General features: G+C 46.1%; 1 protein-coding gene across 1 annotated transcript; it reads left to right on the top strand.

Annotated features, from left to right (window-relative positions):
• The first annotated feature begins 9 nt into the window (after positions 1-9).
• ETV3 (ETS variant transcription factor 3) lies at positions 10-14,233 on the top strand. The gene is made up of 5 exons (XM_086866424.1): positions 10-405; positions 4,166-4,221; positions 5,860-6,097; positions 7,909-8,024; positions 13,119-14,233. Exons 2-5 carry the CDS (start codon positions 4,176-4,178, stop codon positions 14,171-14,173), a joined length of 1,455 nt encoding a protein of 484 aa, XP_086722550.1. The 5' UTR covers positions 10-405; positions 4,166-4,175; the 3' UTR covers positions 14,174-14,233.
• Positions 14,234-14,691: the final 458 nt, after the last annotated feature.

Raw genomic sequence — 14,691 nt, 5'->3', positions numbered from 1 at the left:
GCGTGGGCGCGCGCGCTGCCCGGAAGCGCGTGGGCGGCGGCGGCGGTTCCGGTTCCGGCGGCGGCGGCGGCGGCGGCGCGGGGGAGGCACCGGGAAGAGGAGGAGGAGAAGAAGAAGAAGAAGAAGAAAGAAGCAAAGAAGCGGCGGCGGCGGCGCCACCACCAACAACACCAGCGCGGCACCGCAAGGAGAACCGAACCCGCTCTCCTCCCCGCCCCCCCCCGCCCCGCACAACCGGGAACGATCCGCCCCCCCCCCCACCACCACCACCAACCCCCCCCCGCGCCTCACGCACACCCCGCCCGCCTCCTTCCCCGTTCCCCCCTCCCCTCCCTCCTCCTCCTCCTCCTCCTCCTCCTTCTCCCGGAACCCGCCTCGCTGCTCCCGGCCCGGCCGCCCCCGCAGGTGCGTCCCGGTGGGGAAATCACGGGGGGCGACACCGGATTTTGGGCTGAGGTTGGAATTACCGGGGGTTCCCGGAGGCGCTGAACGCCTTGGGATAAAGAGAACCCCCCTGGCTACCGGGGAAAAACAAACCGGGGGTTGTGTTTGGGCGGGGGGGGCGCCCCCGTTAAATGTGGGGGGGGGGGGGGGTCCCGGTTACCGGGGAGAGGGAAGGGAAGGGTGGGATAAACACGGCGATATCGAAAAGGCGGATCCGCGGTGGGCGGAGGAGGATTATCCCCGAGCTCCCCCGCCCTCCCCGGTTACCGGGGGTGGATAAACACCGCCCCCCCCTCTCCGTTCCCGGGTGGGGGGCGAGGAACGGGAATCGGGGACCCCCCCCGCCGCCCCCCAGCCTGGATTTGCCGGTGTGGGCGGCGATTCCGGGGGTGTCTGGGCCAGGGGGAGCGGCAGCGCCCGGGGCTGGGGCCGGGCCGGGCCGGGCAGGCCGGGACAGGCTCGGGGCGGCTCTAACGGAGCCAGGAACGAGCCCCGGCCCCGCCGCCGCCGCCGCCCCGGCGCCTCTCGGCCCCTCCCGGCGGCCATTTGGGGCCTTTGAAGCTTTTCCCGGGGCCCGCGGGGGAACCGGGATGGGCCGGGAGGGGGGGCGGGAGGGGGGGCGAGGCACCGGGGATGGAACCGATCGGGGGCGGCCGGGAATTACCGGGGGCTCCGGGAACTGCCGAGGGGCTTCGGGAGTTACCGGGGGGCTCCAGGAGCCGACTGGGGGCTCCGGGAACTGCCGAGGGGCTCCGGGAACTGCCGAGGGGCTTCGGGAGCCGATCGGGGGCTCCGGGAATTACCGGGGGTCCGGGAACTGCCGAGGGGCTTCGGGAGCTACCGGGGGCTCCGGGACCCGATCGGTGGCTTCGGGAATTGCCGAGGGGATCCGGAAATTGCCGGGGGGCTTCGGGAACCGCTCGGAGGACTCCGGGAATTGCCGAGGGTCTCCAGTTAATCCCGGGGGTCTCCGATCATTCCCGGGGGTCTCCGATCATTCCCGGGGGTCTCGGTTCATTCTCGAGGGTCTCCGATCATTCCCGGGGGTCTCGGTTCATTCCGGGGGTCTCCGGGCATTCCCGGGGGTCTCGGTTCATTCCCGGGGGTCTCTGATCATTCCCGGGGGTCTCGGTTCATTCCCGGGGGTCTCCGATCATTCCCGGGGGTCTCGGTTCATTCCCGGGGGTCTCGGTTCATTCCGGGTGTCTCCGGGCATTCCCGGGGGTCTCCGATCATTCCCGGGGGTCTCTGATCATTCCCGGGGGTCTCGGTTCATTCCGGGGGTCTCCAGGCATTCCCGGGAATCTGATGTGAATTCCAGGCCCAGAGGGCTCCGCTTCTCCCCTTCGGTTCCGGTTCTGGGGTCTCCACATTCCCAAATCCCGGGAATCTCTGATTCCCAAATCCCGGCAATCTCCGATTCCCAAATCCTGGGAATCTCCTCTGATTCCCAAATCCCGGCAATCTCTGATTCCCAAATCCCGGGAATCTCTGATTCCCAAATCCCGGCAATCTCCTCTGATTCCCAAATCCCGGCAATCTCTGATTCCCAAATCCTGGGAATCTCCTCTGATTCCCAAATCCCAGGAATCTCTGATTCCCAAATCCCGGCAATCTCTGATTCCCAAATCCCGGGAATCTCCGATTCCCAAATCCCGGCAATCTCTGATTCCCAAATCCCGGCAATCTCTGATTCCCAAATCCCGGGAATCTCCGATTCCCAAATCCCGGCAATCTCTGATTCCCAAATCCCGGCAATCTCTGATTCCCAAATCCCGGCAATCTCTGATTCCCAAATCCCGGCAATCTCTGATTCCCAAATCCCGGGAATCTCCTCTGATTCCCAAATCCCAGGAATCTCTGATTCCCAAATCCCGGGAATCTCTGATTCCCAAATCCCGGGAATCTCTGATTCCCAAATCCCGGCAATCTCTGATTCCCAAATCCCGGCAATCTCTGATTCCCAAATCCCGGGAATCTCCTCTGATTCCCAAATCCCAGGAATCTCTGATTCCCAAATCCCGGGAATCTCTGATTCCCAAATCCCGGGAATCTCTGATTCCCAAATCCCGGCAATCTCTGATTCCCAAATCCCGGGAATCTCCTCTGATTCCCAAATCCCGGCAATCTCTGATTCCCAAATCCCGGGAATCTCCTCTGATTCCCAAATCCCGGCAATCTCTGATTCCCAAATCCCGGGAATCTCCTCTGATTCCCAAATCCCGGCAATCTCTGATTCCCAAATCCCGGGAATCTCTGATTCCCAAATCCCGGCAATCTCTGATTCCCAAATCCCATTTTTCCCCAGTCTCCATCCCCCCTCAGCGGGCAGGGAAATCGGGAAATCGGGAAATCCACTTGGGAATCTCAGGCGGGATCAACAGCTGGGATTTCCTCCCCTTTATTCCCGGTTTTTTCTTCCTTTCCCCCCTTTTTCCCCCCTCTTTATTCCCCCATTTTCCCCCTTTTTCCCCCCCTTTTCTCCCCTTTATTCCCTCTTTTTTCCCTCCATTTTTCCCCTTTATTCCCTATTTATTCCCCCTTTTATTTCCCTTCATTCCCCCCTTTATTCCCTATTTATTCCCCCTTTATTCCCCTTTACTCCCCCTTTTTTTCCCTCCTTTATTCCCCTTTATTCCCCCTTTTTTTTGCCATTTATTCCCTCTTTTTTTCCCCATTTCTCCCCATTTTTCCCATTTTTCCACCCTTTTTTCCCCTTTATTCCCTCTTTTTCCCCCCCATTTCTCCCCATTTTTCTCCCCTTTTCCCCCCTTATTCCCCCTTTTTTTCCCCCTTTATTCCCCTTTTATTCCCCTTTTTTTCCCCCTTTATTCCCCTTTTTTCCCCCTTTTTTCCCCCTTTATTTCCCCCTTTATACCCCCTTTATTCCCCTTTTTTTCCCCCTTTTTTTCCCCTTTTTCCCCCCCTTTATTCCCCTTTCTTTCCCCTTTCTTTCCCCCTTTATTCCCCTTTTTTTCCCCTTTATTCCCCCTTCATTCCCCCTTTATTTCCCCTTTATTCCCTTTTTTTTCCCCCTTTTTCCCCCCTTTATTCCCATTTTTTTCCCCCTTTTTCCCCCCTTTATTCCCATTTTTTTCCCCTTTTTCCCCCCTTTATTCCCCTTTTTTCCCCTTTATTCCCCCTTCATTCCCCCTTTATTTCCCCCTCTATTCCCTTTTTTTCCCCCCTTTTTCCCCCCTTTATTCCCATTTTTTTCCCCTTTTTCCCCCCTTTATTCCCCTTTATTTTCCCCTTTATTCCCCCTTTATTCCCCCTTCATTCCCCCTTCATTCCCCCTTTATTTTCCCCTTTATTCTCTTTTTTTTCCCCCTTTTTCCCCCCTTTATTCCCATTTTTCCCCCCTTTTTTCCCCCTTTATTCCCCTTTTATTCCCCTTTTTTTCCCCCTTTTCCCATCTTCATCCCCCCCTTTATTCCCTCTTTTTTCCCCCCATTTTTCCCCATTTCCCCCCCATTTTTTCTCCCCTTTTCCCCCCATTTTTCCCCTCCATTCTCCCCCTTTTTCCCCCCATTTTCCCCTCCCCTCCTCCCTGGCACATCTGGGCTCTCTCCAGCTGTGGATTTTGGCAGCCGATCCCGTCTGGGAACTGAGCTGGGTTTGTTTTGTCTCCTTCCTGCAATTCCAGGCAGGGAAATTTCCCTTTTTTTCCCCAAAAATTCCCATTTTTTCCCCAAAAATTCCCATTTTTTCCCCATTTCAGGAGGCAGAAAATGAAAGCCGGCTGCAGCATCGTGGACAAGCCCGAAGGAGGAGGGGGTAAGAAATTCCCAAATTATTTATTTTTTATTTTTAAAATCTTTTTTTTTATTCCAGGATAAAAATATTTTCTGGGAATATTTCTCCCAAAATTTCCCCTGGTAGGAAAAAAAAAACCCCAATGGGGGAAGTGCTGGGTTTAAAATTCAATTTTTTTGTCCCCAGAGATGAATTTGGGATGAATTTGGGATGAATTTGGGATGAATTTGGGATTATTCCCTCCTGGAATTTCTTTCCTGGCAGGAATCCCAAAAAATAATATTAAAAAACACCCAAAATTCTGATTTTTTTATGGTTTTTTTTTGGTCTCAATTCCATCCCTGGAATTTTGACTGGAATATTCAATGGAATTCCAATTTTTCCTGGTTTTTTGGGGGGGTTTTGGTGTTTTTGGATGGATTTTCCAAGGAAAACGGGGCTGGAAAGGATCAGAAATGGAGGAAAATCCTGGATTTTCCCACATGGAATATTGAATTCCACCCAAATTTGATGATTTTTAATCAATTTTAGTTGATTTTTATATCTTCTGGATGGATTTTCCATGGAAAAAAGGATCAGAAATGAACGGGAATCCTGGATTTCCCCGTTCCCACATGGAACATTTTACAGAATTCCACCTCCCACCCAAACCCCACTCAATATTCCCAAAATAATTCCATTTTTTTCCCATTTTCTCCTCATTTTTTCCCATTTTCTCCCTGTTTTTTCCCATTTTCCCCCCGTTTTTCCCATTTTCTCCCCATTTTTTCTCATTTTTTTCCCATTTTCTCCCCATTTTGTCCCGTTTTCTCCTCATTTTGTCCCATTTTTTCCCATTTCCTCCCCATTTTTTCCCATTTTTTCCCATTTTCTCCCTGTTTCTTCCCGTTTTCCCCATTTTCTCCCCGTTTTTTCCCATTTTTTCCTATTTTCTCTCCGTTTTCTTCCCATTTTTTCCCATTTTCTCCCCATTTTTTCCCATTTCTCCCCATTTTCTCCCATTTCCTCCCTGTTTTTTCCCATTTTTTCCCATTTTTTCCCATTTTTTCCCATTTCTCCCCATTTTTTCCCATTTCCTCCCCATTTTTTCCCATTTTTTCCCGTTTCCTCCCCATTTTTTCCCATTCCCTCCCCATTTTTTCCCATTTCCTCCCAATTTTTTCCCATTTCCTCCCCGTTTTTCCCCATTTTTTCCCATTTCCTCCCCATTTTTTCCCATTCCCTCCCCATTTTCTCCCATTTCCTCCCTGTTTTTTCCCATTTTCTCCCATTTTTTCCCATTTTTTCCCATTTCTCCCCATTTTTTCCCATTTCCTCCCCATTTTTTCCCATTTTTTCCCGTTTCCTCCCCATTTTTTCCCATTCCCTCCCCATTTTTTCTCATTCCCTCCCCATTTTTTCCCATTTCCTCCCCGTTTTTTCCCATTTTTTCCCATTTCCTCCCCATTTTTTCCCATTTTTTCCAATTCCCTCCCCATTTTTTCCCGTTTCCTCCCCATTTTTTCCCATTTTTTCCCATTTCCTCCCCATTTTTTCCCATTTCCTCCCCTTTTTTTCCCATTTTTTCCCATTTCCTCCCCATTTTTTCCCATTTCCTCCCCATTTTTTCCCATTTTCCCCCGTTCCCTCCCCGTTTTTCCCCATTTCCCCCACCCCAAGGCTACCATTTCCCAGAGTGGGCTTACAAGACGGAGTCGAGCCCCGGCTCTCGGCAGATCCAGCTGTGGCATTTCATCCTGGAGCTGCTCCAGAAGGAGGAATTCCGGCACGTCATCGCCTGGCAGCAGGGGGAATACGGGGAGTTCGTCATCAAGGACCCCGACGAGGTCGCTCGCCTCTGGGGGAGACGCAAGTGCAAGCCCCAGATGAATTATGACAAGCTCAGCCGAGCCCTCAGGTGAGCAGGGATCAGGGAAAAAAAAATGGGAATTTTTTTGGAATTTTGTTGGGAATTTTTTCAGATTTTTTCGGGATTTTTTTGGAATTTTTTAGGATTTTTTGGGGATTTTTTTCTGAATTTTTTAGGATTTTTTTCAGAATTTTTCAGGATTTTTTTCAGATTTTTTAGGGATTTTTTTCAGAATTTTTGGGGATTTTTTTGGGATTTTTCAGGATTTTTTTCAGATTTTTTCGGGATTTTTTTCTGAATTTTTCAGGATTTTTATCAGAATTTTTCAGGATTTTTTTCAGATTTTTTTGGGATTTTTTTCTGAATTTTTCGGGATTTTTATCAGAATTTTGGGGATTTTCAGGGAGGTTTTTTTGTGATTTTTGGGGGGCAGTTTGGAGGTTTTTTCCTCAGTTTTTTGGGGTTTTTTTAGGGGTTTTTGGGGGTCTGTAATCTGGGGAGTTCATCATCAAGGACCCCAACGAGGTTGCTCGGCTCTGGGGGAGACGCAAGTGCAAGCCCCAGATGAATTATGACAAGCTCAGCCGAGCCCTCAGGTGAGCAGGGATCAGGGAAAAAAAAATGGGAATTTTTGGGGATTTTTTGGGGGATTTTTTGGGATTTTTTGGGGAATTTTTTCGGATTTTTTTCAGATTTTTTAGGATTTTTTGGGGATTTTTTTCTGAATTTTTTAGGATTTTTTTCAGAATTTTTCAGGATTTTTTTCAGATTTTTTAGGGATTTTTTTTCGGAATTTTTGGGAATTTTTGGGGATTTTTTCAGATTTTTTTCCAGAATTTTTAGGGATTTTTTTCAGAATTTTTGGGGATTTTTTTGGGATTTTTCAGGATTTTTTTCAGATTTTTTCGGGATTTTTTTCTGAATTTTTCGGGATTTTTATCAGAATTTTGGGGATTTTCAGGGAGGTTTTTTTGTGATTTTTGGGGGGCAGTTTGGAGGTTTTTTCCTCAGTTTTTTGGGGTTTTTTTAGGGGTTTTTAGGGGTCTGTAATCTGGGGAGTTCATCATCAAGGACCCCAACGAGGTTGCTCAGCTCTGGGGGAGACGCAAGTGCAAGCCCCAGATGAATTATGACAAGCTCAGCCGAGCCCTCAGGTCAGTGGGAATTCTGGAAAAAATATTGGGAATTTTTTGGGAATTTTTTAGGATTTTTTTCAGATTTTTTTCAGAATTTTTGGGGATTTTTTTGGGGATTTTTCAGGATTTTTTTCAGATTTTTTCGGGATTTTTTTCTGAATTTTTCGGGATTTTTATCAAAACTTTTGGGGCTAATTTGGGTTTTTTTGTTGTTATTTTTAGAGGTTTTTTTCTCATTTTTTAAGGATTTTTTTGGTGGTTTTTGGGGTTTTTTTTAGGGTTTTTTGGTGATTTTTTGGTGGCAATTTGGGGTTTTTTTTCCATTTTTTGCAGGTTTTTGGTGGTTTTAAATTATTTTTTTTTTCATTTTAGGAATGAATTCTTTGGGAATTGCAAATTTCCTATTGGAATTTTGCTTTTTCCCTTTGGAATTCTTTGTAATTAGGAAAAAAAACTGAACTTTTAAGGAAATTTAAGGCTCCAAACCACTCCAAAATTCCACATTTTGGTTTCAACAGGATTTTAGGAACGAATCCTTCGGGAATTAGGAAAGAATTGTGGATTTTTGAACCGTAATTTTTCCCTTTTTTTTCCCCTTTAAAATTTAAATTTAATTTATTAAATTTACCTATTTTATTGACTTAATTATTTATTATTTTATTTATTAATTTTATTATTTTTTTTTTTTAATTGATTTAATTTAATTTGAATTTAAATTCCCAGATATTACTACAACAAGAGGATCCTGCACAAGACCAAGGGCAAAAGATTCACCTACAAATTCAATTTCAACAAATTGGTGATGCCAAATTATCCCTTCATCAACATCCGGCCCAACGGTGAGCACCGGGAATTTTGGGAATTCTGGAATTTTTGGGAATTCTGGGACTTTTGGGGGAAAAAAAAATTATAAAAAACATGTGGGATGTGGGATCAGGATTTATTTTTACCCTGGGGATTTTTGGGATTTAAGAGGATCAAGCTCGGGATGCAATCCAGGAGCGGCTCAGGTGAGGTTATGAGGCCTTTTAAAGGTGGTTGGGATGAAAAATCTTCGGATTTTCTTTGTTTTTTCCTCTTTTTCCCGCTCGTTTTCAAGGAAAAATTGGATTTTTTTAACCCATTTCTGCCCCTGGTGTTGTGAGGAGTTTGGATATGCTCGGAGGGAATGGGAATTCTGTGGGTTTTGGTTAAAAATCCCGATTTTTTCCCACAGTGGAGACGAAATAATGAGGAAAAGTTTGGGAATGGGGCATAAATGTTGGTTTTTTTTATGGATTTGTCAGGTTTATCCCAGAGTCAGCAGCGGTTTCTGGGAAAAAGGGGATTTTTGATAGAATTTAGGCCCCTAAAAGGCAAATTCCTACAGCTGAGGATGGTCCTGAGCCAGGCAAGGTGGGAAAATGAATCCATGGAAATAGGAAAACCCTCTGGAAGTCGATATTCCCAAAAATTCCCAACTTTTCTCCACATAAAAATCTCAATTTTGAGGAGCCGGGCCTGGGCCGAGCTGCGCCAGAGAAAAGCCTGGAAAATGAATCCAGCCGGGAAAAAACATGGAAAAAAAGCAGGAAAAGTGGGAAAATCAGATATTGTTTAATCCATAAAGATAAAATTTCCCTCTGGAAGTTGTTATTCCCAAAAATTCCCAACTTTTCTCCACATAAAAATCTCAATTTTGAGGAGCCGGGCCTGGGCCGAGCTGCGCCAGAGAAAAGCTTGGAAAATGAATCCAGCAGGGAAAAAACATGGAAAAAAGCAGGAAAATTGGGAAAATTGGTCATTGTTTAATCCATAAAGATAAAAGTTCCCTCTGGAAGTTGTTATTCCCAAAAATTCCCAACTTTTCTCCACATAAAAATCTCAGTTTTGAGGAGCCGGGCCTGGGCCGAGCTGCTCCAGAGAAAAGCCTGGAAAATGAATCCAGAAGGGAAAAAACATGGAAAAAAAGCAGGAAAATTGGGAAAATCAGATATTGTTTAATCCATAAAGATAAAAGTTCCCTCTGGAAGTTGGTATTCCCCAAAATTCCCAACTTTTCTCCACATAAAAATCTCAGTTTTGAGGAGCCGGGCCTGGCCCGAGCTGCTCCAGAGAAAAGCCTGGAAAATGAATCCAGCAGGGAAAAAACATGGGAAAAAGCAGGAAAAGTGGGAAAAATGGTGACTAATGAATCTGTAAAGATAGAAAACCCTTTTGGAAGTCATTATTCCCAAAAATTCCCAACTTTTCTCCACAAAAATCTCAATTTAGAGGAGCCGGGCCTGGCTCCAGGGGAACTCCCTTTGGAATTTTGCCTTTTCCCTTTGGAATTCTGCCTTTCCTTTTGGAATTTTGCCTTTTCCCTTTGGAATTCCGCCTTTTCCCACCTGTTTTCAGGGATAAGAACGTGAAACTTCCCAATCTGCCGAGGTTTCCTCGCGTTTAAAGCAGAAATTATGGAATATCCTGAGCTGGAAAAGGGAATTCCGACTCCAGGCCCTGCTCAGGAGATCCCAAAAATTCCAGCAAAATCCTGGGAAATCCCCAAGCTGTCCTGACTGGCTGAAAATCCCAAATTTCAGCTTTTTTTTTAGGAAAAAAATCCTTTCCTGTAATTTCCAGCTCTCCCCAGCTCCTTTTCCGGTGCCATTTTGAGGAATATTTTCCTTTTTCCACCCCAAAAATTTGAGAAGGGGGTGGAAAATCCTGGAGAAAATCCCTTAATTCCAGGTTTTATATCCCAACCCCACCCCAACGGGAATGAAAAAGGTTGGGATTAACCCAGAACATCGCGAATTCTCCCAAATATTTTATTTTTGATTTTATTTTTTTTGGATTTATTTTTTATCCAAGCGCCCCAGGGAAAAGGAGCCGGGAACCGCCCGGACTCGTTTTCGCTCCGACTTAATTACGGAATTACAGCTCCAGACATTCCCACCCCCGTTCTTTGGCTTGGAAAAGAAATTCCCTTCTCCCAAAAAAACAACAAACCCCAAAAACCCCGGCAGGGCCCACACAGGAGACACCTTGAGGAATTTTTCCATCGTTTTTTTGGCTTTTCCCGGAGCCTTGGAAAAACAAAACCTTGGGGGAAAAAAAACAAATCCAAGCTGGGATTCCCTCAGGGAGGGGAGGAGACTCCAGCCTGGAAAAATCCCATTTTTTTCCCACACAAAACCTGGTTTTGCTGCTTCCCATCCGGATTTTTCCTGGGGTTTTTTTTTTCATTGCTTGATTCATTTTCCAGGCTTTTCCCCCTGGAAGCTGGATTGGGATCCTCCAAATCGGGATTTTTTTTTTCTGTGGGGAAAAGTTGGGAATTCTTGGGAATAACAACTTCCAGAGGGGTTTTTTATCTTTATGGAGTCAATAATCACCAATTTTCCCACTTTTCTTGCTTTTTTTTTCCCTGCTGGATTCATTTTCCAGGCTTTTCTCTGGAGCAGCTCGGACCAGGCCCGGCTCCTCAAAACTGAGATTTTTATGTGGAGAAAAGTTGGGAATTCTTGGGAATAACAACATCCAGAGGGGTTTTTTCATCTTTATGGATTTAGTAATCACCTATTTTCCCACTTTTTCAGTCTTTTTTCCATATTTTTTCCCTGCTGGATTCATTTTCCAGGCTTTCCCCTGGAGCAGCTCGGACCAGGCCCGGCTCCTCAAAACTGAGATTTTTATGTGGGGAAAAGTTGGGAATTTTTGGGAATATCGACTTCTAGAGCAATTTTTTTATCTTTATGGATTCAATAATCACCAATTTTCCCACTTTTCCTGCTTTTTTTCCATGTTTTTTCCCTGCTGGATTCATTTTCCAGGCTTTCCCCTGGAGCAGCTCAGACCAGGCCCGGCTCCTCAAAATTGAGATTTTTATGTGGAGAAAAGTTGGGAATTTTTGGGAATATCGACTTCTAGAGCAATTTTTTTATCTTTATGGATTCAATAATCACCAATTTCCCCACTTTTTCCGTCTTTTTTCCATATTTTTTCCCTGCTGGATTCATTTTCCAGGCTTTCCCCTGGAGCAGCTCGGACCAGGCCCGGCTCCTCAAAATTGAGATTTTTATGTGGGGAAAAGTTGGGAATTTTTGGGAATGTCGACTTCCAGGTGGGTTTTTTAACCCATTTCATCCCAGTTTTGTGAGGAATTCCCAGTTAAAAATAGGAATTCCTTGGATTTTAGCTAAAAATCCCACATTTTTCCTCGGAGAACGCAATCAGGATAACGAGGAAAAGTTTGGGAATGAGGCATAAATGTCCTTTTTTTTTTCCCTAAAAGGCTTTTTCCAGGTTTATCCTGGAGTCAGCGCCCCAGAATCCCGGGATTGTGGGTGGGGAGGGATTTGGGTGGGAATTTGAGGGATTTTTGGTGGATATCCAAGATATTTCCATGGATATTTGTTACATTTCCATGGATTAATGAAATCCCCCCCCTCAGATGAGACATTTATGGGGATATTTATTATAATTCCATGGATATTTCTGACTTTTCCGTGGATATTTGAGACATTTCCATGAATTCATGAAATCCGCCCTCAGAGGAGATATTTCCATGGATATTTGAGATATTTCCATGGATATTTGAGGTATTTCCATGGATATTTTAGATTTTTCCATGAATATTTGACACATTTCCATGGATATTTTAGACTTTTCCATGGATATTTGAGGTATTACCATGAATGCATTAAATCCCCCCTCAGAGGAGAGATTTCCATGGATATTTGAGGTATTTCCATGGGTATTTTAGACTTTTCCATGGATATTTGAGGTATTTCTATGGATATTTGAGGTATTTCCATGGATATTTTAGACTTTTCCATGTATATTCATGACTTTTCCATGGATATTTTAGACTTTTCTATGGATATTTGAGGTATTTCCATGGATATTCAAGACTTTTCCATGGATATTCAAGAGTTTTCCATGGATATTTTAGACTTTTCCATGGATATTTGATAGATTTCTATGAGTATTTGAGGTATTTCCATGGATATTTTAGACTTTTCCATGGATTTTTGAGGTATTTCCATGGATATTTGAGGTATTTCCATGGATATTTTAGACTTTTCCATGGATATTCAAGACTTTTCCATGGATATTCAAGACTTTTCCATGTATATTCATGACTTTTCCATGGATATTTTAGACTTTTCTATGGATATTTGAGGTATTTCCATGGATATTTTAGACTTTTCCATGGATATTTGATAGATTTCTCTGAGTATTTGAGGTATTTCCATGGATATTTTAGACTTTTCCATGGATATTTTAGACTTTTCCATGGATATTTGATAGATTTCTATGAGTATTTGAGGTATTTCCATGGATATTTTAGACTTTTCCATGTATATTCAAGACTTTTCCATGGATATTTTAGACTTTTCCATGGATATTTGATAGATTTCTCTGAGTATTTGAGGTATTTCCATGGATATTTTAGACTTTTGCATGGATTTTTGAGACTTTTCCATGGATATTTGATAGATTTCTATGAGTATTTGAGGTATTTCCATGGATATTTTAGACTTTTCCATGGATTTTTGAGGTATTTCCATGGATATTTGAGGTATTTCCATGGATATTTTAGACTTTTCCATGTATATTCAAGACTTTTCCATGGATATTTTAGACTTTTCCATGGATATTTTAGACTTTTCCATGGATATTTTAGACTTTTCCATGGATATTCATGACTTTTCCATGGATATTTTAGACTTTTGCATGGATTTTTGAGACTTTTCCATGGATTTTTGAGACTCTTCCCTGGATTTTCGAGACTTTTCCATGAATCCATGAAACCCCCCCTCATTCCCACCATTCCCCCCAACCCCACTCCGTCCCAACCCACCCCCACAAACCCCAACCCCTTTGAAAAAAATCCCAATTTTCCCCCTTCCACCTGCATCCCCGACCGACTTTTATCCCGTTTTTCCATCGTTTTTCCCCCTCAGGCGTTGTCCCTCAGAGCGCTCCGCCCGTCCCCACCGCCTCCTCCCGCTTCCACTTCCCCCCTCTGGACCCTCACTCCCCCACCGACGATTCCCAGCCCCGCTTCCCGCCGGGATCCCTGCTCCAGCCTCACCCCGAATCCTTGGGAGACGCCGACAGGAAGCCGGAATCCTCGGAATTGGAGGAAAACCCTTCGGATTGGCGCCGGGATCTGCTGCCTCCGTCTCACTCGTCCGCCGGTGCCGGCGCCGCCGCCGCCGCTCCCAAACGCAAACCCGACGTGGTTCTCCCGTTGTTTTCCAGACCGGGGATTTTCCCGGATCACCCTCACAGCCCTTTCTCCGTCTCGCCCTTGGCGGGGCGTCCCGGCGTGCTCAACGTTCCCATTTCTCCGGCGTTATCCCTGACTCCGACGCTCTTCTCCTACAGCCCCTCGCCGGGGCTGAGCCCGTTCGCCGCCGGCAGCAGCTGCTTCTCCTTCAACCCCGAGGAAATGAAGCACTACCTGCACTCCCAAGCCTGCTCCGTCTTCAATTACCACCTCAGCCCTCGGACTTTCCCGCGTTACCCCTTGGTGGTGCCGCCCTTGCAGTGCCCGGTGCCGCTGGAGGAGCAGCCGCAATTCCCCATCAAGCTCCAGCCTCCTCCCGCCGGCCGCAAAAACCGGGAAAGGCTGGAAAGCCCCGAGGCGGCTCCGGTGAATCCCAGGGTGAAGGTGGAGCTGGAGGAGAAAGAGGAGAAAGGGGAAAAACGGGAGGAGGAGGAGGAGGTGGAGGAGGAGGAAGAAGAAGGGAAGACGGTTTTCGCCCGGCCGGCGGCTCCGGCGTGGATCCCGGCGCATCCCGGTTTTTCCGGAGACGACGGCGCCGAGAAAACGGCCCGGGATTCATCGGGTGACGCCGGGAACCCCGAGAAGAGGGAGGACGCCCTGATGCCGCCCAAGCTGAGGCTGAAACGCCGCTGGAACGGAGATTCCCGGCAGGAAATTCCCGAGGATTCCCGGCAAAACGGGATCTGGCACCTCCCCAAAGCCGTGGCCGCCGCTTCCGACACCTAATCCCGGGAAAAAACCGAACGGAACGCCCCCAAAAAAAACAAAAATAACCTTGGGAAAACGGCCGGAAAAGAAATCCGTGTATTTATGTAGCAAGGTTGCCGAGAAATTCGGGATGAAAAAGCGGGGGAGGGGAGGGGTGGGGCAATTCGGGAATTTTTTGGGAATTTTTCGCGAATTTTTCGGGAATTTTTTGGGGTGGGGGGGGTGGAAAAAATTGGGAGGGGGAGGGGATTTTTTTTTTGGTGGGGGAGGGGTTTGTGTTGGTTTGGGGTTTTTTTTTTGTTGTTGTTTGAATTTGCAGGTGGAAGACGCCGGAATTCCCGGGAAAAAAAAAAAATATTTGGGAAAAAATATTAAAAAACAACAACCGGAGCTTCAACCACCGGCACCGAGGAATTCCCGGGATTTTTTTTTTGGGAATCTCCAAATCCCGGGGTGGTTTTTTTTTTTGGTGTTGTTTTTCCTTTTTTTTTGGGATTTTTTAGGATTTTTTTGGGAATTTTTTGGGATTTTTTTTC

This window comes from Cyanistes caeruleus, chromosome 30, assembly GCF_971803275.1.
Source record: "Cyanistes caeruleus chromosome 30, bCyaCae1.hap1.1, whole genome shotgun sequence".
Lineage (NCBI taxonomy): Eukaryota > Metazoa > Chordata > Aves > Passeriformes > Paridae > Cyanistes > Cyanistes caeruleus.
The sequence above is the reverse complement of the archived record's forward strand: the minus strand, read 5'-3'. Positions and strand labels throughout refer to the sequence as shown.